General features: G+C 45.5%; 1 protein-coding gene across 5 annotated transcripts in view; it reads right to left on the minus strand.

Moving 5' to 3' along the window:
- Positions 1 to 9,672: 9,672 nt before the first annotated feature.
- Positions 9,673 to 21,410, minus strand: part of LOC147709713 (ribonuclease inhibitor-like) — a 135,459-nt gene continuing 123,721 nt past the window's right edge. For 4 of the 5 annotated variants that reach the window (XM_086928212.1, XM_086928209.1, XM_086928211.1 and 1 more), the window contains 2 exons: positions 16,032 to 16,202; positions 9,673 to 12,510 (listed from right to left, as the gene is read on the minus strand). In XM_086928212.1, the coding sequence (XP_086784338.1) occupies positions 12,399 to 12,510; positions 16,032 to 16,202 (283 nt within the window). In that variant the 3' untranslated portion in view covers positions 9,673 to 12,398. Of the gene's footprint in view, positions 12,511 to 16,031; positions 16,203 to 19,332; positions 19,582 to 21,410 lie in introns of those variants that run through there. The other variant, XM_086928213.1, reaches the window with a different exon arrangement.

Genomic DNA, 21,410 nt, shown 5'->3' on the forward strand with positions numbered 1-21,410 from the left:
CGTCTACCCCATGTGATCATTAGAGACTGCACAATTAACCATATGCCTTAGGAGATAATGATCAAAAACTATTATCTATCACCACTAGTAAAATCTAATGAATCCTAACTTTTGTCACACATTGTATGTGGAACTCGTCCAATAAAAGGATATTAAGACTTCTGTTTATTCGAGGCTGATGTAGATAGAGTCATGTCTTGAGTTGCAGTAGCCTCTAGGTGTTTTGCCAAATCTATTAGGTTTTTGAAGAAATTTGGCCGTCCATTTTCAAAAATTCTAAATTGCGTCGGACCTGCCAAGGAAAATTGGACGTTTATGTCTCTTAGGTTATCTCTTAATAGAAGAAATAATGTCCTCGTATCCACAGTGGTTTTTGAATAGTCCGGCGTGAAAGTTATTTTGTGGCATTTCCAGGAGATCTTTCAATTTTTTGGGGGGCAAAGGTAAGGATGGCTTCTGTGTGTTATTAACATAGAAGTTTACAAATAATAGACCGGGACATTTTCCTTGTAGAGGAGTTAAATGTTGGTACTCTATGTGTGCGGTCCAATTCTAGACTTTGATCAAATGTTATACCAGTAATCTGGGGTATCTAGAAACACTACACATGAATCCTCTGAGCCCTCTGGAATGCCCAAAATTCTGACATTGCCTCTCCTGTTGCAGTCTTCCAACTCGGAGGCTTGTCTTTTAAGATTGCTGGTGATATCTAAAAGAGACTGAATTTCTTTGTTGGACTGTAAGGCGGTGTCTTCAATGTCACTTATTCTCTGTCCTGCTGCAGTGATTTTAGAGTTAATCATGCTCATGCCTGCACGTATGGCGGTTAGCTTCAGTTGCATGGTGTCTTTGTTTTGTTTCGTCGACTTTGCTAAATCATGATCATCGGCTAACTTTTTGAGGATCATTTCCATTGTGCTGTTAATGTCTGTTTTAGCCTTGATCAGTGAATCTGATAGTGAAGATTCAGCTTTAGATTTTTTGTATTGCGCCCTATGTTCTTTCTCCGCCATCTCAGGTCTGAGAAGGGCACGTAAGTAGCATATATTTGGAGGTTCTTGAGATGAAATTGCAATGGCGATCGATAATTTAATGTTCTTGGAGTTTAATTGGGCAACTGCTAAGGGTTGCTCTTGGGCCCAGATACGTAGCTCTGATTACTGACTGTTGCTTGTCTGCTGATATGTGCTGATGACTGCTGATAAAGTCTGCTGATGTATATCCGGTTGTGAGTACCAATTGGAGTCTTCTATGTAGCTTGTTGATACAAGATGTAGTTTAAAGCCACTAGATATTGTGAGTGTGTAAAGCTACATAAACACCGAGGTCGGTGCCACAGTTCACTTGAGATATTATTGGGGGAGTAGAGTAGTGTAATTTGTGCTCAAACAGACAGGTACAGTTCCAGAAGATTGCACAAGTCCACCAGTCCAGGTAGTATCAAGGAAGGCTTACCGTCTGATCAGACAAAGGAGAGTAATAGCTCCTAAGCCCAACAGTATTAAGCTGATCTTAGGGAGCACTAGTGTGTGTGTACCAAAAGCCTGTAGCAGCAGCTCAACGTGGAGGATCAGGCACATTTGATTTGCATGCAAAGGTCGGAGGTACCGCCATTTGAAGGTGAGGCAAATGGATAGAAGTCAAGCTCTGCACCAGGACGACACAGACAAACTCAGGACACTACCAGGCTCTGCTTCAAAGCATAATCAGCAGAGAATTGAAAAAACTAGCATTGGCAGACACCGTTAAGACATACATGCATCATCGCATTTGAAATCACAGGCGCGAGGTGTTCGGCAATGCTCATCATTTAAAAGGCTGGCAGCCCATGACAAAGTCAACGTTGCGGCACATTATACTGATTTTAAGGCTAAAAGACAGATGTTCTTACTTTATGGTGGTCGATACCGCTTACCTAGAGGACCGATATAAATTGTTCCACAGGAAATGCAGTGTCTCTATCCGCGCGGTAAGGGTTCCTGCCTCACCATTTTGTATTGATTGCTTCATCACACCTCGTCAGGATCCGGATCGGTTAGGTGGTGATGTAGAGGTCTCCCGTTGCCAGTGAGCACAACAACTTATGCAGCACCAAATGATTATTATATCTGTAATAATTACTTCTTCGGTCGCGATTGGCTCCAGAATGGGATGTAGTTCTTCCCTCGTGTCATAGAGCGCCGGGTTCAGACAGCTATGAGCTCAGCCATCCAAGCCACACCCCCGACAGCCAAGTGTCTTAAATTTAATTGAGATAAGGTAGCAGTTCTCCTGCTCAGAATAGTATCATTTGCCTGGTCACCTTAGTGGTGGCCTAAAGAACTGACCCTTTATCTGCATCAGTTAAATCTGTAAAGTGCCTCGAAGTGTCCTTGACCAATCATTCAACCAGCTCTTTTCCATCTTGGGTATGCTACATAAAGATTGTCCTGGCTGCTTCAATCCACCTGTAAACCTATTGTCCCATTACTTTTTACCTCCCGCTTGGACTATGGTAATGCCTTATACTTTGACATGTCTGAATTTTTGCAGTGACTCCAGGTGACCCAGAACTATTGCTCGACTCATCTTGAATCTTCATGCCTACTCTCTCCCATCTGCTGCCACCTTAGGAATTTACACTGCTGCAAAGGCATGCATTGTTCAAAATCTTATGCTTTTTACACAATACTTCAAACAATGCTGACCCTGTCTACCATAACAAAAAACTGAACTTCCATATGCTGACTCGAGCTCTACGCTCAACCAACCTCACCTAGCCTTGGAGCTCCATTCCATTAGAGCAAGACCAGTGTCAGGCCCTTAGTATATTCTTAGCTGGCTTACAAAAACAGGATTCACCAGACGATTTACATTAGTCAAACCTTTGACTTCTATTTTCTCAAAAAACTGTGTACGAATTGGCTTTTCCAAAGAGGTAACACTCTTCTAGTCAAAGCTCCAGCCAGTACCAGAATGCTCTAAGTGCTGTATAAACTTAAAGAACAAGTTATTCCCCTTCAGTAATGTCTTATCAGGAAGATACTATCTAGCTACATATTCCTTACCTTAAAGAAATCCCCAGGTGTCAAACTGGACCAGGAAAATCATGAGCAGTACCTCTGCACACTGGTAGGTGGTGTCCCACAGCTCTGCGTCAGTGTCATAGACGTTGTCTGCACTGGATTTGATGTGCATGGGGCCTATGTAGGTGCTGACCCAACATATTGACATCAGGTTCTTTCTTGACTAATTCCACCCCAGAGGCACGGAGCCACATCAAAAGGTTTTTCACAAGTGTGCAGATTCCATGGGCCAACAAGGACCTTTTTCAAGCGGAAAAGTCCAGTTCACAGAATGGAGAAGATGGGAGGCTCAGTAAGAAATCTGTGGCTACATAGTCTAATAGAGACTTCTAGCCACAGATTCCTTACCTTGGAATAAATACCAAAGCAATACCTCAGTAAAGGCGGGCCTGTGAACTGGCTCAGGCCAAATGTCTAGGTGGACCAAAAGCGCAAAGTGACCATCACAACAGACCTGACAGTCCAGGCAGTAGTTTTTGATAAACTTGTGCAAGGATGTAGTAGCCTGACAGATGTACAGGACAGGAACTCCACAATCTAATGAAGTAGACGCAGCTTTGGTTAAGGTGGAATACACCCAGAAACACTTAGGATATTGCTTCTTGACTAATGCATAGTAGATCTTGAGGCAGAGGACAGTCTATCTGGAGATGGCCTGTTTCTGCACTTCGTTCTCCTTGTTCATTCCAGTGAACCCTACAAAGAGCTCATTGTCTACCCGGTGTTCTTTGGAGCAATATATCTAGAATACAAGCCAATTCGAACAGAAATCCTCTTCCTGAGGGTATGCGGGCTCTTGGATTCTTGATCAAGTGAAGGGTGGAGTAACGCGCCCAGGTCATTTTGGAGGTTGAGGCTTTCACCATCAGACTCTCAGTGGTGGGGTGATGAGTGAGTAAAGCTGGGTCACCAGGAGTGGGACGATGGCAACGTACAATTGGGCAAAAGGGCTGTGGGATACCCACGGCTAAAGCACCTTTATCAAAAGCCACTGGTCTTGGCTTCCACAAAGGGTAGCTTGAGGTTGAGGACTTCAGCAGCCCTCCTCACCACCATCGCAAATGTCATCCCTTCCTCCATAGCCACAATAGAAGGAGAGACCAGGCCAGTGTCTGATAAGGTGTCCTGGCTCCTCATACAAGGTGTCATCATCCAATTGGGCCAATGGTTCTTCCTGGGGATCAGGGTAGCCGTAAGGACCCTTAGATCTGCCCCAGTCAAACTCCCCACAGGGCCTGTGAGAAGAATGGGACCCTGTTTCCAACCTGGTCGGCCGTTTCTATCAGGTCGGCGCCTCAGTTGATGTCAAGCCATGCCAGTCTGGCTCCTCACTGGAATCAGGGATGAATATTTGGTTGGCGCTGCCAAAAGGGGTCTGTTGCACTGGGAGCTACACCATCAGACCAAACTCCGGCAAAAGTCATTGATTAGCAGCCAGATTCGGTCAAGATCCAAGGATGGATCCAGAGGTCGAGACTAGCACTGAGGGCAAGTCCACCTGTGAAAATCTAGTCAGGGCACCACCGAGACCCATGGGGTCCGAAGGAACTCCACAAGGGTCAGGCCGCTTAAATAGGAGGTGCCTGGCCACAATGTCTTGAGGTGGGTGGGTGCTACTCTGGTGCCTGAAATGATGTCTAATTGATTTTGTCTTAAAGTCTTTGTATATATGTGTATTTAAAGTGTTTTCATTGTATAAACTGTATGCGCTTATGAGAACAGAAGGGATTTCCGATTCAGAGAAAATATTAAACTAAAAAATGAGAGGTTGAATAAAATAACCTAACCACTAAAAGAATATAGTGTGGTTTTCTGAAAAATAATAATTGGGAATCTAGGTACTTTCTTGTATATTTTGGAATTTCAGGGTGGCACAAAGCAGGCCTAAGCCCAGTGCGGGAATGGGACATTGATATGTGGCATCATTACTGTGCCTCGTCTGATGACTTGGGCCTGCAAAGTTTAAGAGCAATTCTACTTATTGCATTTTTTATGTTTGTAGGACTTAACCAATGAGGACTTCAACCGCGGTGATGGCCGGCGGGAACAACTCCGAAAGCGGGTGGCACGCAAACGGGACTTCAAGCAGTGCAAAGGCTTCTGATGTCAGGCCGCCAGTAGCTTAGTCTCCTGCTCATGAATGCCTTTGGGTTCACAGTGTGGCAGTTGGAACAGTGCCTGGAGTCATGGTTTGGTTCCAGCTACGATAGGCAAACCAGATGGGAGTCTGTCACAGACACCTGCATGTGACAGGCCCCACATGATTAATCAATCAATCCATCAGTGAATTTGTAAAGCATGCTACTTACCCGAAATGGTCTCAAGGCGCTGATGGGGGGGGGGTAGGGTGCTGCTACTGCTTGAAGAGCCAGGTCTTGAGGAGCCTTCTGAAGGTGAGCAGGTCCTGGGTTGGCCATAGATGGGTGGGGAGGGTGTTTCAGGTCTTGGCGAGGAAGAAGAAGGATCTTCCGCCGGAGGTTGTTCGTGGGATGCGAGGGACAGCGGCAAGGGCGAGGCTGGCGGAACGGAGCTGGCGGGCAGGGGTGTCGAAGTTGAGTCTGTCATTCAGGTAGGCTGGTCCGGTGTTGTCGAGTGCTTTGTGTGCGTGGGTGAGGAGTTTGAAGGTGATCCTCTTGTTGACGGGGAGCCAGTGCAGGTCTCTAAGGTGGGGGGAGATGTGGCTGAGGCGTGAGACGTTGAGGATCAGTCGGGTTGAAGCGTTTTGGATGTGTTGTAGTCGTTGCAGGTGTTTGGCCGTAGTCGAGCCTGCTGCTGACGAGGGCTTGGGTCACTGTTCTTCTTGTTTCGGTTGGGATCCACTTGTAGATCCAACGAAGCATGCGGAGGGTGTTGAAGCAGGACGAGGAGATGGCGTTGACCTGCTTCGACATGGAGAGGGAAGAGCCGAGGATGAATCCTAGGTTGTGTGTGTGGTTCGTGGGTGTGGGGGCTGCTCCCAGTGAGGTCGGCCACCAGGAGTGGTCCCAAGCAGAGGGGGTGGGGCCTAGGATGAGGACCTCCGGCTTGTCCGAGTTCAGTTTCAGATGGCTGCTCCTCATCCACTCTGAGACGGCCTTCATTCCCTCGTGGAGGTTGGTTTTGGTGGTGTGCGGGTCCTTGGTGAGGGAGAAGATGAGCTGGGTGTCGTCGGCATAGGAGATGATGTTCAGGTCATGTTGGAGGGCCACTTCTGCGAGAGGGGCCATGTAGGCATTGAACAGGGTCAGGCTGAGGGTTGAGCCCTGGGGTACGCCGCAGATGATGTCTGTGGCTTCGGATTGGAAGGGCGGGAGATGGACTCTCTGGGTTCTGCCGGAGAGGAAGGACGTGGTCCAGTTCGGGGCCTTCTTCTGGATTCTAGCTACTTGGAGGCGTGTTCTTAGTGTGCAGTGGCAGACCGTGTCGAAAGCGGCTGACAGATCCAGGAGGATGATAGCTGAAGTTTCGCCGTTGTCTAACTGGCGCCTGATGTCGTCTATGGTGGCGATAAGGGCAGTCTCGGTGCTGTGGTTGCGTCTGAATCTGGACTAGGATGGGTCTAGGATGCTGTTACCCTCGAGGTGGCAGGTCAGCTGTACATTGGTGATTTTCTCGATGACCTTCGCCGGGAAAGGGAGCAGGGAGATAGGCCGGAAGTTCTTGAGGTCTTTGGGGTCCCCCTTGGGCTTCTTGAGGAGGGCGTTAATTTCAGCGTGTTTCCAGCTTTCCGGGAATGTCGCTGTGTCGAAGGAGATGTTGATGATCTTTCGCAGTTGGGGTACGATGGTTGCATCAGCTTTGTTGAAAACGTGGTGTGGGCAAGGGTCTGATGGGGATCCTGATTGGATGGTGTTCATGGCCTTGCATGTCTCTTCGTCGTTGACGTGGGACAAGGAGGTCAGCTGGTTGGTGCAGGTGGTGTTCGGAGTGTGGTCCGTTGTGGTCGGGGCGGATGATGAGTTGAAGCTGTCGTGGATGTCGGCGATCTTGCGATGGAAGAAGGTGGCCAGTGAGTCGCACAGATCCTGCCAGGACGGGATGTTGTTGGTGTTGGCGCTGGGATTGGAGAGTTCCTTTACTATGTTGAAAAGTTCTTTGCTGTCGTGTGCGTTGTTATCCAGTCTGGTTTTGAAGGACTATCTCTTGGCTGTTCTGATGAGGTGGTGATGTCTGCAGATGGCGGCTGTCTGGTGTGTGGTCGTGGAGCCATTTCTTATCCAGCTTCCGGTATGTTCGTTTGGAGATCTGGAGTTCTTCGGTGAACCAGGCAGCTTTCTTGCTGGGGTGGTTGATGGAGGGTTTCTTGATCGGGGCGAGGGTATTGGCGCAGTCGTCAATCCACTGTCTGAAATTTCGAGCGGCGGCGTCTGTGTCGGTGGGGTTGGTAGGCCGGTTCTGAATGAGGGTGGAGGTCAGCTGGTCTTTGGTAACTTTGCTCCAGTAGCGCGAGGCAGTTAATTTAGGTTTAGTGGGTGCGCACATGAACAAAGTCCAAAACAAATGATGACTGTTTATAAAAATATTTCTTCTTTATTTATTCAAATTTGTAGAAAAATTAATTGATAAAATCACAAAAAAGAGATCAGCAAACGAGTTTCACTCCCATGCGGGGAGCTTCCTCAGGGCTGAAAGTCAAACATATAAACATAAAATATAAGTGATACATTTATAAACAAAACATATTTGTAGCAATTATTATAAAAGGAACACGAAGAAAACACAAGATCATACATTAACTTACATAATCAAACACAGCATTGATACATTGTCACTATAATGCAACTACTTTCCATAGGTAATTTAGAGGTGACATGACCCTAACATATCAGAATACCAAATCAATATCAGAAAATGGAAAAAGGGGGGGGGGGAGTTATATACATATACGGGTTTCCAATATTAGAAGAGTATAGGCATTTATCGCAACATTACAAAAATATCAGAACGTGGTACTTCAAAGAGAAAAGAAGAAATAAAGGAAAAAAGAAAAATAAGAAGAAAACAAGACAGAAAAAAGGGGGAAAAAAAAGAGGAAAAAAAGGGGCGAGGCAGTTCTTGGGTGCGGTGGTGCATGGTTGGTTTCTTGAAGGTGAAGTGGATGCATCAGCGGTCAGTCCAGTGGAGTTCGATGGTGTGGTTGAAGGCAATGTGGGTGTTGTGGAGAAGACGGGATCAAGAGTGTGGCCGGCAGCGTGGGTGGGTTCGGTGACGAGTTGTCAGAGGCCGAGGTTGTCGATCAGGGCGGAGGAGTTGGCGTTGTTGATGTTCTCGACGTGGAAGTTCAGGTCCCCGAAGAGGATGTATTCCATGGAGGTGAGTGCGTGGGTGCTGGCGAGGTCGGCGACGGAGTCGCTGACGAGGGCCCGGAGTCCAGGGGGTCTGTAGATGAGTGTTCCTCTGAGGGTAGTGTTGGGGTCGGTGTGGAATCGGAAGTGAAGGTGTTCGGCGGAGTTGAGGGAGTCGTCTGCGAGGGTGTGGAGCTGGGGGGTGGACTTGTGGATGATGGCTATTCCTCCTCCCATCCCGTTGGTGCGGTCTCTGCGGGAGATCTTGTAGCCGTCCGGGATGGCTATAGCGATGTCAGGTGCCGAGGAGTCGTTCCACCAGGTCTCGGTCAGGAAGGCAACGACTGGGGCGCTAATGTCGAGCAGGTTCCAGAGCTCGACTGCGTGTTTTCGTGCGGAGCGGGTGTTGAGGAGTATGCAGAGGAGGTGGTTGGGTCCATTTGACGTTTTGGTGGTTCATTCGCATATGAAGTTGCAGGTGTGGCAGGAGAAGGGTGCGTTTCGGGGCTGCCTGGAAGCAGCGTTGGTCTCGGCCGGTGTTGAGAGCGTGGAGGGTGTTGGCGTCGTATCGGATTCTGGCGATGTGGCGTGTCTGGGGTCCAGGGGTTCTGGCCCTGGGTGCGGTCCAGGCGTGGACGGGCGCAGACGGGCTTGCCTTTGGCTGCGCGTCTGGGAAGCGGCCACCATTGAAGGAGCAACTGGGAGGCGGGAGCGGGGCGGCGTGCGGTCATGGCCGTGGGGGACAGCGGCGGGAAAACAACGGTCACAGAAGGCAAAGAAGGGGTGTGGGGGGAAGCAGGTGGGCTAAAAACAATAAATACTATAGCAGAGAGAATACCAAATACAACAAAATACAGCAGTCAAGAGGGTGAAAAACACAAACCAAACACTGTCTGAACGGTGATACTGGGCACAGGAGGATCGAACCCACACTTGGAGTGGCAGCAGCGGGGAGAACGCGCACAGATGGTGCAGTTCGGCACCAGGGGAGCGACCCCGCCCTTGAGCAGGGTCAGAGGTCACCCCTACCGTCAGGCAGCATCCTCCTTATGAGGTGTGGAGGGAGGGAGGAGCAGCTGGGAGGCGGGAGCGGGGCGGCGAGGGGGCGTGGCCACAGGGGATAGTGGCAGGAAAACAACGGTCACAGAAGGCAAAGAAGTGGGAGGGGGAGAGCAGGTGGTTTAAAAACGATAAATACTATACGCTACCTACTGGCGTGCAGAGGTACTGTTCAAGATTTTCCAGATCCAATCTGATGCCTGGGGAATATTCTAAGGTGAGGAATCTGCGGCTAGACATCTCCATCATATATAAATAAATAATAGTGAATATAAGAGCAATGCAACAATAATTTTAAATTTATGGAAGTTGTAAAGGTAATGAAATTTAAGCTGTGTTCCGAAACATAATCCATTATGTCTTTTGAGTTTAAAATATATATGCAGCTATAACATGACTACAGGTCCCCTAATGCATTGTTTATAAACAGTTATAAATTGATATTGGTAAACATTTAATACAAGATTATTGCATTTTTGTAATGTTTGTATGCAAGGTTGTGCCTTTTTAAAAACATGCTTTACTATGCATTCTTAAAATATTAAACATATATTATAAATAATCTCTGCCTTATTTGTTGTGATGGCCACTGGAGCTGGAGCATCAATGCTACCAACACTAGTGATTGCCTTTGGCTGAAATGCAGTGGCTATCATTTCTGCCATTGCTATGGGTTCTGTGCTGCTACACCCTCCTGTGCTTTGTGTCAGACCTTCCGGCTGCCATCCTTTCCCTTGTCCTTGACCACAACTCATATCAACTTTTTGGGATCTCTCTGATGGTCCTTTTACTGTCCCTCACTGCATAATAAGGTCACAAATTCTGCCTCACAAAAGACAATTTCCAAAGAGTCTAGTTCTCTCCGCCGCACATTCCATTCCGCTACCAAGATTTTAAATTCATTACTGAAAAATCTTCTCTTCCTTTTTCTTGAATCATACTCATAAGATTCCTGTGTTGCCTTTTTCGAAGTGGATGCAAGTGAATGCAGGAACACACCTTACAATGATCCCTGCTTCTCTACTCACTCTTCCCACTCTACACCTGTCTCACACCATGAAATGTGTACGTCACTCAGAAATTGTGAGTTAGTAATTACCAAAAGCAAATAATAAGAATTTGGTATTGCAGTCCATGTTACCTCTGTACATACAACATAGCGAACCAAATCATATTTTGCAAGTTATTTTTTACAGATTACAGTAAAAACATTTCACAATTTTGTACATGAGGCCCATTGTACCTTTCCCTGGGGTTCTCTGCACCACCCATGATTGCCATGTATGCTGAAACCAAAATAAAAATGCAAAGCTTTTCAGAAACCGAAATTATTATCAATCCTACCAATGCCAATCACTTAAATGCTGATCTGACAGTCGTTATTGAGGTACAGACACAGCGTGCTTACTAAGAGATTCACCCATTAATCCATAAATAAAAGCATATTAGATATTTCATTTTTAAGGAATGGAACTTGAGAGGGTTTTAAAGCTTAAATCAGTTCAGACCAATGGTTTAAGCTTAAGGCAGGCGTCTCCAACCTTTTCTATAATAAGAGCCACTTATGGTCTATGAAAACTCTCCATGCTACTAATATTATTTGAGAAGTGATAGGCCACATCAGGTAACATACATTAGTGGCCATTGAATGCAAGGTTACCAGCAGCGATCAAATCAGTGCATCAGGAATGGTTGCTAGCAGTAATGTGAAAATGCTTTGTCAATGTGGAATGCCTCTACACCGATAATACATAACAGCCATAGGTGTAATGCCTGTGCCGCCAAGTTAATAATATTCATAAAAAGTCTCCCCAACGCAATTTGATTTTTCTCATTCAAATATCAGCTTTAAATATATTTTGGAAATTCAACCATTTTCTCCATTCATCAGCTTATGAGTTCTAAAAATATACATATTTTTGTCTCAAATACACGCTTTTCAACTTTGGTACACATGTATTAATTCAACCAAGCACAAGGTTCTAATTTAGTTCACTAGGCTGCACACAGGCGAGCTACTCACAAGTACCTGGAGAGGTACCAGTAGTGCAAGAGCTACTCGTTGGAGAAGCCTGGCTTAATGGTTTGGTTTGATATATATAGAGAATAACAGAGATGAGGGAGTGGACGCTGAGGCAGAAGAAGAGTTTAGGACTTGTTTTGCCACTTTACAGATGAAATTCTCCATTTTCTTGTACGTCATGAAGGACATATTTCAGACACAAAATGTATTCTTCCCAGACAAATGACATCCTAAATAATATGCAACATGCCCAAGCAACTACCCATTGTTAGACCTTTTCTTTAGACTCCGTCAGTAGTTTCAGAATTTACCTGTTAAGTTGGTAGTACTGACTCTTAGGAATTTATGTGCTTAGTTGTTGTACTAAATTACAGATGAAGGATGGCACAGGGGTTTGTAAATCTACAAATGCTAAAGAATAGTGGAATTAGGGACGAGACAGCAGTCTTAGACCCTCAGTATAACTGGGACATGAATACTGCATCTGTATTCCTGCACCCATTATTACCAATACTGCGTTCATTGGTAATTCCTATATCCAGGAATACCCCAAATTCTAAATAGGCTCCTTTGGTATCCTTAGGAATTGGAAACTACTCAAGGAATTGGTGTAACACACTTGAGTCTAGTAAAAATTCCACTTTTTAAAGCAGATTCTTGCCCATTAAATTTAACAGCTGAATGTTTGGGAGGTAAACAGCTGTAATTCAGTTTTCCTGCATGAGTTGTGATCCTTGACTTGTTTGGCACTTTGCTAAAGGCAGTAGGTTATGGTTGAGCAGTAATCAATGTCAGATTCTACATCCTTAGTTCAGGCAGTAAAGAAAGTTCGAAGGTGGCCATTAGGTCTCTCAACATTTGAAATCTGTGCTATCACACACGTTTATTTGGTTGAAGAATCGATTGTGAACTTGATTCCATCAGATGAGAATTCACTTCACTTCACTTCATGAGCTGTTAGAAGGCAAACAGTAAAAGATTCCTTGTTTAAACTGGAGTTCTCTGATTCCACTCAAGGGGTGCATCATCACTCAGACTTGTAGTTTGCACTACGGACACATCATCATTGTCCAAACTTTGGTGAAAGCACTCTGCCAATCTGCAAGAGACAAAAGAAAACATTACTACATAAAGCAATGCCCCACTTCTGCCATATTTTCGGGCGGCCCCCCTCCCTGAGCCTTTAATGGCCCCAGGGGCACCATCCTCCTGGGCTGGCTCACATACTGTGTCTCAGCGAGCCCGCCCCTGGGACACATCGTTTTCCTTGCCTGCACTGGCGCGGACAGTGAAACCTGTGTTTTTCTCCCGTTTGGTGGGAGCATTTTAAAAACTCCCGCCACAAAGGAGCAAATACAAACTCTGCTCCCAGCCGGCGAAAGCTTTGAAAATTCCCCCGTCATCTGGGAGCAGACTTTCGTCTGTTTCCCTGTGAGCACTTATGCAGGTAAGGAAACAGACCAAATATTGCTCCCGACTGGAGCAGTATTAGTAGGTGCTCTCTCCGGGCAGAAATAATCCCACTCCCGTAGCATGTGGGGAGTCAGATGGGGCCACGGGGCCTTCGGGTTCCCCTCGCAGTCCCCCAACCATTGAATGGTGGGTGGCCCGGGTGGGCACCAGGGTATCCACCTTTAATGATATGAGCCCCAGGGGATGGGGTCTTGGGGCCAGAAAAGGCTTGGGGTGCGTGGACGCGCTGCCCCCACCCACTTTCATTTTAGTATTGGCTCTTGAGGATGGGTCCCTAGCGCCTAATAAGGCTCGGGGGGCGCTTCCATCTCACACTGGAGATACTATGGCAGAGGTGTCTAAGGAGGTCCTTCATGCATCAGGGACTGGCTCATTGGAGGGAGTATGTTGGCATTATCTGAAACAGATTTTTACAGGCACATGTCTTGTTAAGGGCATGTGCTGACTTAACACACCTGAAGTAAATAATAAAGTATAGACATTTATTAGAAGATCACGTTCTTCCCCCTATTAGAGTTTGCAAACTGTAAATTCAAGTCAGAATTTTGAATGAAGTGTTTGGCAAAGCACATGGCCAGCATTAGTGCTGGTGTCGCACTGTGTGACAATGTTTGTTGGCGCCCCCCCCCCCCCCAAGGACCACCTCCACCATGGATGCTCTCACTAGCGCCCTTTAACAGTGACCAAGTCTCCATAACCACACTCTCTCTGATGCATTGAATTAGTTATATAGCGCCACTCATACCAGTGTAGGGTGTCAGAGCACTTTGCATCACACACACATTACACAAAGACAATCAATCATATGTGTGTAAATCAGTGCATAGGAAATGTTACAGAAGCCAAAGGACTAAAAGTGTAGGAATCACATGTCATCCATACTGGTAGGTCATGTAGTTTAAGAGTGCTTGGTGTGGGGAGGCACAGACTCGGAGTCGAAAAAGAAACAGCATAGTTGGGAGTTTTCCTTAATGATAATGTGGTTTTCGGTTCCTTGAAATGGTATACACACCTGCAAGCAGTAAAACTGAGGGCATTGGCGTCTGTGAAAGCCTTAAAAAGATTTAATAATACTTACGGTGAAATGTCAGATAGGCCGGTCTTAAAAGCCTACCAAGCAATGGTTCCCCCACAATTTTTGTATGGAGCCGAGGTCCTCTACCTAAGTGGCAAGACCTCCTGGGACAGGGAGGAGGGAAATATATTAAAAAACGTATTCCTGTTGCCTAAATCATCTATGGTGCAGGCAGCAAGACTTGAGCTGGGAATCACCTCCTGGGCTATAACTGCTTGTATGGCCCTTGTACGTTTCTGGCAGCGATTGGGAGCAGGGGAGTTTCTTAAAATCTCCCAATGGGCCAAAGAGGAAATAGCCACTAGCGAGCTACCCTGGGCAAAAGAGACCAGAGCTTCAATAAGTAATGCATATGGGGTGCTTGACCTGAAGGTATGTTCGCCGCAAGACCTTATAACTATTGGTAAGAAAGAATTAAGGCTTCAAGGGGCCGATATGTCTCGTACCTATGATCGGGAGTACCTTTTACAAAAGACCTTGGTAGCCCACATGTCATCGGCCTGGGAGATTATAGCTTAAGGTGGGAAGTTTTAAAAATGCGAATTGGTATAAACCCAAGTTATGCGAACAACGGGGTTCGAAATCTAATGATAGGATGTAATGGTAAATGCACTTGCACATCAGGCACCACCTGCGATATTTTACACATTTTACTAGATTGTTTGAGCTTTTTAGACATACGGAAGGAATTTTTATGTCCGATTTTTAAAAAAGTATAAGATTACGAACAGGATGCAAGCCGTTAACCTTTTGGTGGAAATGGGGAATTTAGATATAGCCTGTGCTTTGGGGAAATATATGAACAAAGTCAAGGCGTTCCTCATGTGCACAGAGTAAAAACTAAAAAAAGCTCCTCCTTAACACCATATAAGGTGGAACAATTAAGGGATAATAGTAGTACGTGATGCATGTTGAAGGAGGTGATGTATAGAAATGAATTAAGTGATTTTAATAATTTAAATGTCATAATACTCTGATTTTAAAAAGAAAGTTAAATTATATGTATTTTGAGGTGTAATATGTGTTGTGATACAGCCGTGTTACGTTGTTCTTCTTTTATCAGTTTAAGAGGTAAAATGTACTTTTATGGTTGTAACAAACCAAATAAAGTTTTTTTTGACTGATAAGAATCGATTTCTAGCCAAATTAACCCTTTATGCATCATTAATCAATGTTCTAATGTACACTTTGCAGTGTGCATGCAGTTCTATGAAGAAAGTTAATAGCTCACTGTTGAATTTTAGGACTTTAAGTTATAAACTGCAAGTAACAAAAGGATGTTTCTTTTAAAAGCAGTAACCTGCTGATCTGCTTGCATTATATGCACTCTGTAATCTACTTGGTGCATGTTCTTTGCAGCAGGCCTATTCACCCTCTGCACTACCTTCACATAAGTCAAAACATAAACAATACAAAACACTGATCTCTCTCCAGGAAGATCATTAATCACACCACTTACCTTGGCATTAGGTGCTTGAAAAACATACTACACTTGTAAACAGGGCGCCCCTAGGAAGCCAGCACTTGGTGCGGCGGCACCGGTCGCACTGCCCTAGAGCCGGCCGTGCTCATGATTATTAGGCATCTCTACTGAATGGAGGAGGTAGGGGAGATGCAGGGGGGATAGAGGTCTCCCATTTACATTTACAAAACATGATACAAACAATGAAAACAAAATTATCCTAAAATAGTTCAACGCCTCTGATTTTCTGTGTGCATTAAAGTAGAAAATAGAGTGTTTAATGAGTCACTAACATACATTTAGTTATACACCTCTTGCACTTACATGTTTTTGTGTGTCTGAAACATGTCTGTGCACCTGTGCCAGGTCTTACAGTGGCATAACCTACAACCAATGCATGTGCCCAAACTGACAGCTGTGTATCAGACACAGACTGAAGAGCTTAACAGGAGGCCATTAGCACATAGAAATATCAAGTGCTGCTGAGAACATAGTATGCACATTTTGGCAGAAGGTCTGTGAAAAGACATTAGACTCCCTCACTTGTGCCATGTGCTGATGATTATCCTTGCATTCTAATCCCATACACCCAGAGGCAGCAGCTACTCACCGCAGGGTCTGCATTCTGCATCCTGGACTTTTCAGACCATCCAACAACTGCTTCAGCCCTGAACTCCCAAGTTCATTATCATTCAGGTCTAGGAGTGTGAGCGTTTGATTTCTGCAAAGAGCAGTCGCGAGAGAACTGCAGCACACTCTGGTGAGTGAACAATTCACTATACTAGGGAGACAAGGAAACACAAATATCAGCCCATTGGTCTCTCCTAAGAAATACAATGCAAAGCCATAGCTGTCAAGTTGAGATATGTCAAGAGGGTCACCTTCAGAAAGTGCTAGCTTTCTACTTCAAGGCTTTGGATACTTGGTGTTTTATTTATACTTTTAAAAGCCAAGCTATAGTTCCTCGAAGATAAGGTTACTCACCTTTGGGAACAATGTTTCTGATGGATTCTGTATCCTGCTGGAGATGCCTCGCCTTTGAGTTTCCACCACGCTACACCAGATCCAGAAAGTTTCCCCCCAGTTGTTCTCTACTGTTTCTAGGAGGCAGAATGTCCACTCAGCAGGGACCTCACCTGAGACAGAAGGGGGCTCCTGGGGCGCTGTCATCAATACTGATGCATTTCCTGCACCCAACTGAGGGGTGTGGGGAGGACTTAAGAAAGAAAAATACATTTGCATACCTCAGGATCTTATTAAGAGAGGCCCTAATATGTTAGAAGAGGAGGGGTGGTGGTAAGGCATCTGCAGGAAGGTACAGTATGCACTATGTGAAAGATTGTACTTACCTGTAACAGTCTGTTTGCGTCCTTGAGTGCAGCAGATTCATGTTTGCACACTCACACCATCTAGTGCTGGACACACTCTTTGGAATTTGTTTTTCTTCGAAATCGAAATACAGATTTCAGTTTCAAGGGGACTTGTGATACCATTCTGAAACCCACAATGCACCAGGGCAGAAACACTAACATAGATTGGATTTTTTAACTCCCTAAGAGTAAATCAAAGTATTTGGAGTAAAATTAAGCAGGCTACCTTATGTGTACTGGTGCAGAGAGGAAAATATATTAATATGTGTATATTACATAAAAAATTCTAAGCATGCACTCGGATCTGGGGAGGTGGAGAAGCACATGTGAATCTACAGGATGCAAGCCGACTGCTACAGGTAACTTTTTTCAATGACAGCATTGGCTACCATCAATAACGTGCCCGGCATACAATAAAAAAAACAGTGCCCTCCTCCTTAAACTGGTGGCGTGTGAGCAGATGAGGATGAAAAAAAAGATGTTTGAAATAAGGTCTTATGGAAAATTGCCCAACTTGTGCTTCTTGGTGGCGTGAATGCCTATTAAATAATGGTTTGTGAAGGTGTGTGGTGCAGACCATGTTGCCGCTCTATAGAGGTTTGCAAGCAGAATATTTCCTGGAAAACCTCTAGTGGTTCCTTTTTTTGTGAGCATAGGCGTATTTAATGGACGTTAGATCTGGGGTGACACACTTGAATGCATTGTTATGTTATGTTAACAATTTTTTATATAGCGCACGTACACCCAGAGGTTTCATGGCGCTGACTAGCAGATGCTCGGCGGTCAGAAGATTATGCATGGGCCTGAGTGAATAGCCAGGTTTTAAGCTGTCTCCTGAACACTAGGAGATTAGTACAGGAGCGAATTTCCAAGGGGAGAGAGTTCCAGAGTCTGCAAGCGAGAGTCGCGAACCTGCGTCCTCCCTGGCGTTGGAGCTTAAAAGAGGGAGTGACCGGAAGATGGAGATTGGCAGATCGGAGGTTGCGAGAGGGAGTGTATCTGGGCAAGAGATTGTTGATGAATTGGGGACTACGAGCGTGAAGGGACTTGAAAATGATGCAGGCCGTTTTGAATGTTACTCGTTGGGAGATAGGGAGCCAGTGAAGTTGTTTTAACAGGGGCCTTGCTGCCTGCCAGCGCGGCAGTCGATGGATCAGTCTGGCGGCTTGATTTTGGACCAACTGAAGTCGCTTACTGAGAGAAAGGGGAAGGCCTAAGTAGATGGAATTGGCATAGTCCAGGTGTGATAGTACTGAGGCTATCACCACCTGGATCCGGGCCGGCTGGGTTAGCATCCGACTGATCTTCCTGATCCTACGGAGCTGGAAGAAACAGGAGGACACCACTGTGCCTACTTGGGTTTTCAGTGACAAGTCCTTATCAATGGACACCCCCAGACTTTTGACCGAGGTGGAGGGAGTGGGAGGAGAGCCAAGTTCTGGAGGCCAATAGTGTGGGCCCCAGAGTGATTGACTTTTGCCATTGAGGAATATTTCGGTCTTGCCGGGGTTTAGTTCCAAATGGTTAGAATCCATCCATTGACAGATGTGCAGCATGGTGCTCTGAAACTCCCGGATGGATTCAGGGGAGTTATCGATTGCGAAGATGAGTTGAAGGTCATCTGCGTAATTAAATGTGATGGCCTTGAACACTTTAAGGGACTGAATCAGAGGGACCATATACAAATTAAACATTTAAACATCCATTGTGCAAAACCGGACATAGACATTTGCTTTTTGAAGTTGAGCTTGGCGAAAGCACAGTTGCTTTGTTTTGAAAATGGATGTTGTACAATCAGTGTAATGCACACAAACACTTTTGACATCTAATATGTGTAATACACTTCCAGCAAGGGACTGCGTTTGTGGAAAGAATCTCAGTAAGCCAGTATTTTGGTTACATAGAACAGAGAGATGACCGTAGGCACAAAGCAGGCGTGCCTTAGATCAACCAGAGTTTTGTGCACTTGAATATTAGGTTCCGCTGCAGTTACGGCATATAATTCACAACATCTATGCAAAGAAGTGAATGTAATGAGGAAGGCTACTTTCAACAAGAGAAACTGTAGTGACAAAAATGTAACGGCTCAAAAGGAGGCCTCATGAGTTGAGTACAAACTACATTAAGGTTCCATGGAGGGGCTGGTAATGTTCTTGGGATAAATCTTTTTAGACCCCCCTTGAACTGGAACTTTATATAAGGAGAGGCAGTGTCTACACTGCATTTGGGCTTCTACAGCTGCCATATCGAGTCTAACAAAGGTGTACTCTCGGCCTGATTTCTGCAAATACAGTAAAACACATAATGTCTTGATTGGAAGCCTGGAGAGGCTGTTTGTTCCTAGTGAGGCAGGAGTGTACAAATACATTGCATTACAGTTCATAATACAGTGTCCATAGACTGTGGTTCAGGGTACCTGGAGGCAAAGCTTGGGCAGTTTTGCCTTTTCAGCAGTGGCTAAAAGTGGATGTTTCAACAAATATGGCAGCACAACTGTACTGCCAATCCAATCGCACAGCTTGAAAAAGATGCTTCAAAACATTTCTTTGCGTTCAAACATCTTATTTATTCAACTTTCATCAATCTTTTTTAAACTTGTTTATCACTTTGTTTTTTGCTTTGCTATTCACAACAAGGCTGTTCAGAAACCCAATTTTTTCAAATGGAGCACTTGTGCTCATCCAAGCCTCTTACTGTCCCACGTGGGCATCGCAATTCACAAGACAGTTCAAGATGTAACAAATCCCAATGCATTTCGGGCCCATTTGTTTAGCCATTCGTCAGGGGTCACTGTTTAAATAAAATGAAATTAAACCACCATTAGTCTTCTATGACCAAGCACTTCACGGTTTTGTCGAACATGCATGCTAAAATAACCCCACTCTGTGCAAACAAATTATACTGTAAAAATAAAATAAACAAGCACCGTTATCTAAATGCATTCAGTGCGCTACCCCCTTGTCAAGTATTTTACAGCACGCAGTAACCTCCCCCACACCAATCCACGAACTTATGCCTGCCATTTAAACTGCGTTGCCGCATAAATCCTCAACCACCCAAAGTTACCATGTTAACTTGATCCCTTGTGCCTATATTTTACCCCTCTGTAAACAAAATACATTTTACCCAAATGTTACCCATTAATAATGCTTTGCAGTGTCCCCCATCCCGCATTCCATACCTGCTCATGTTCCATTTAACTTCCCAACCGCTCTAACCTCTCCTTTCTTCGTGGTAACTGCTAACATCACTTACTCCACCCAAAAACCAACTTCCATTTTAGAGGGTATGCAGAAGCAAATAAATTGTGCCTTAGAAGATAATAAGACCTTAAAAGAGGAGGTTAGAAGGTCAAGTCAAGTAGCAATTCAAACTAGACAGAAGTTGGATGAGTTAGTAGCCACAAGTTCGAGTTTTAAGCACACACCAGGTTTGCCAAGCAGTCTTTCTCCTTCTGACATCTCCACTCAAGTAATCCATGCAGTTTCGCCCAATATTCCCTTGGCCCCTCTAGAGAGATTTGGTTGGATCCTCTGAAGGCGCAAATATTTTTAACACAATGTTCATTGCATTTTTTGTGCAGACCAGTCATATTTGCCAAGGATCAATCTAAGGTGGCTTTCATAATGTCTTATTTGTGTTATTTGTTTATGTTATTTATATTTATTTATGCACTTAGAAAGCGTGCAGCTAACCAAAATGGTCACCCGGCGCTAAACATGCGGAGGCAAAACAACTTAGACAGCAGGCGATAAAAAAATAAGGAGAAGGGTGGAGCCATCTCTGAAATGGGAGTGGGACACAACACACCGTCTGTAGTACTTCCCCAACCATGGTTCTCAAAGGAAAAACCAGAGGAAGGGAGTCTGAGATAGTCAGCTCCATAGGCGCTACATCCAATGCTGTAACCAAAGCCAGTCGACAGCGAGAAGGTGATGCCTTGACATCGGAATGAGAATCGACGGCACCACTATGGGGGCCGGCAGACAAGAGTCCGACGCCAGCATCAGAATGAGAGGACCAGAAACAAGAGCCAAAGGTGGGAGGTGTGACGGTGCTTTGCACCAACTTCACTATTGTGTCAGACACAGGAGGCGGGCCTGAAGCTGAGGGAGAACCCGGCGACAGGGTCACAAGCATGACTTCATACACGTCCATGGGGCCAGAGAGCGCTGCAGAGGTAGGCGACGGTCCAGGAATAGAATGACGAGTTTGAGAATATTGTCTCATCAGGGTCAACGATGCCCCGGCCCTAGAATATGTGGGGAGATGCGGGGCGGACCAATGCTCCGATACTTCAACAGAAGAGCTAGGATCAGCGGTGGGCGATGAAGGTGGGCGGTGCCGTGACTTCGACCCATGATGCCGGGACTTAACTCAGGACGTCGATGGAGAATGACGCCTGTGGCAACAGCTCCTAGCACTGATGAGAAGTCAGTCTACAGCGCATTTTGGGGATTGAGGACGACGAAAAGACTTTGATGACTGTGACATCTGCGCCGCAAGCAGCTTCATGCAAAGTTTCCGGTGTGCTTTCAGTCAGAGCTAGTTATGACTCGCAGTCTTCGAAGTCATGGTTATCACCCAGGCACCACATGCCAACCGAGTGAGGGTCTGTG

Source organism: Lissotriton vulgaris, chromosome 6 (assembly GCF_964263255.1).
Source record: "Lissotriton vulgaris chromosome 6, aLisVul1.2, whole genome shotgun sequence".
Classification (NCBI taxonomy): domain Eukaryota; kingdom Metazoa; phylum Chordata; class Amphibia; order Caudata; family Salamandridae; genus Lissotriton; species Lissotriton vulgaris.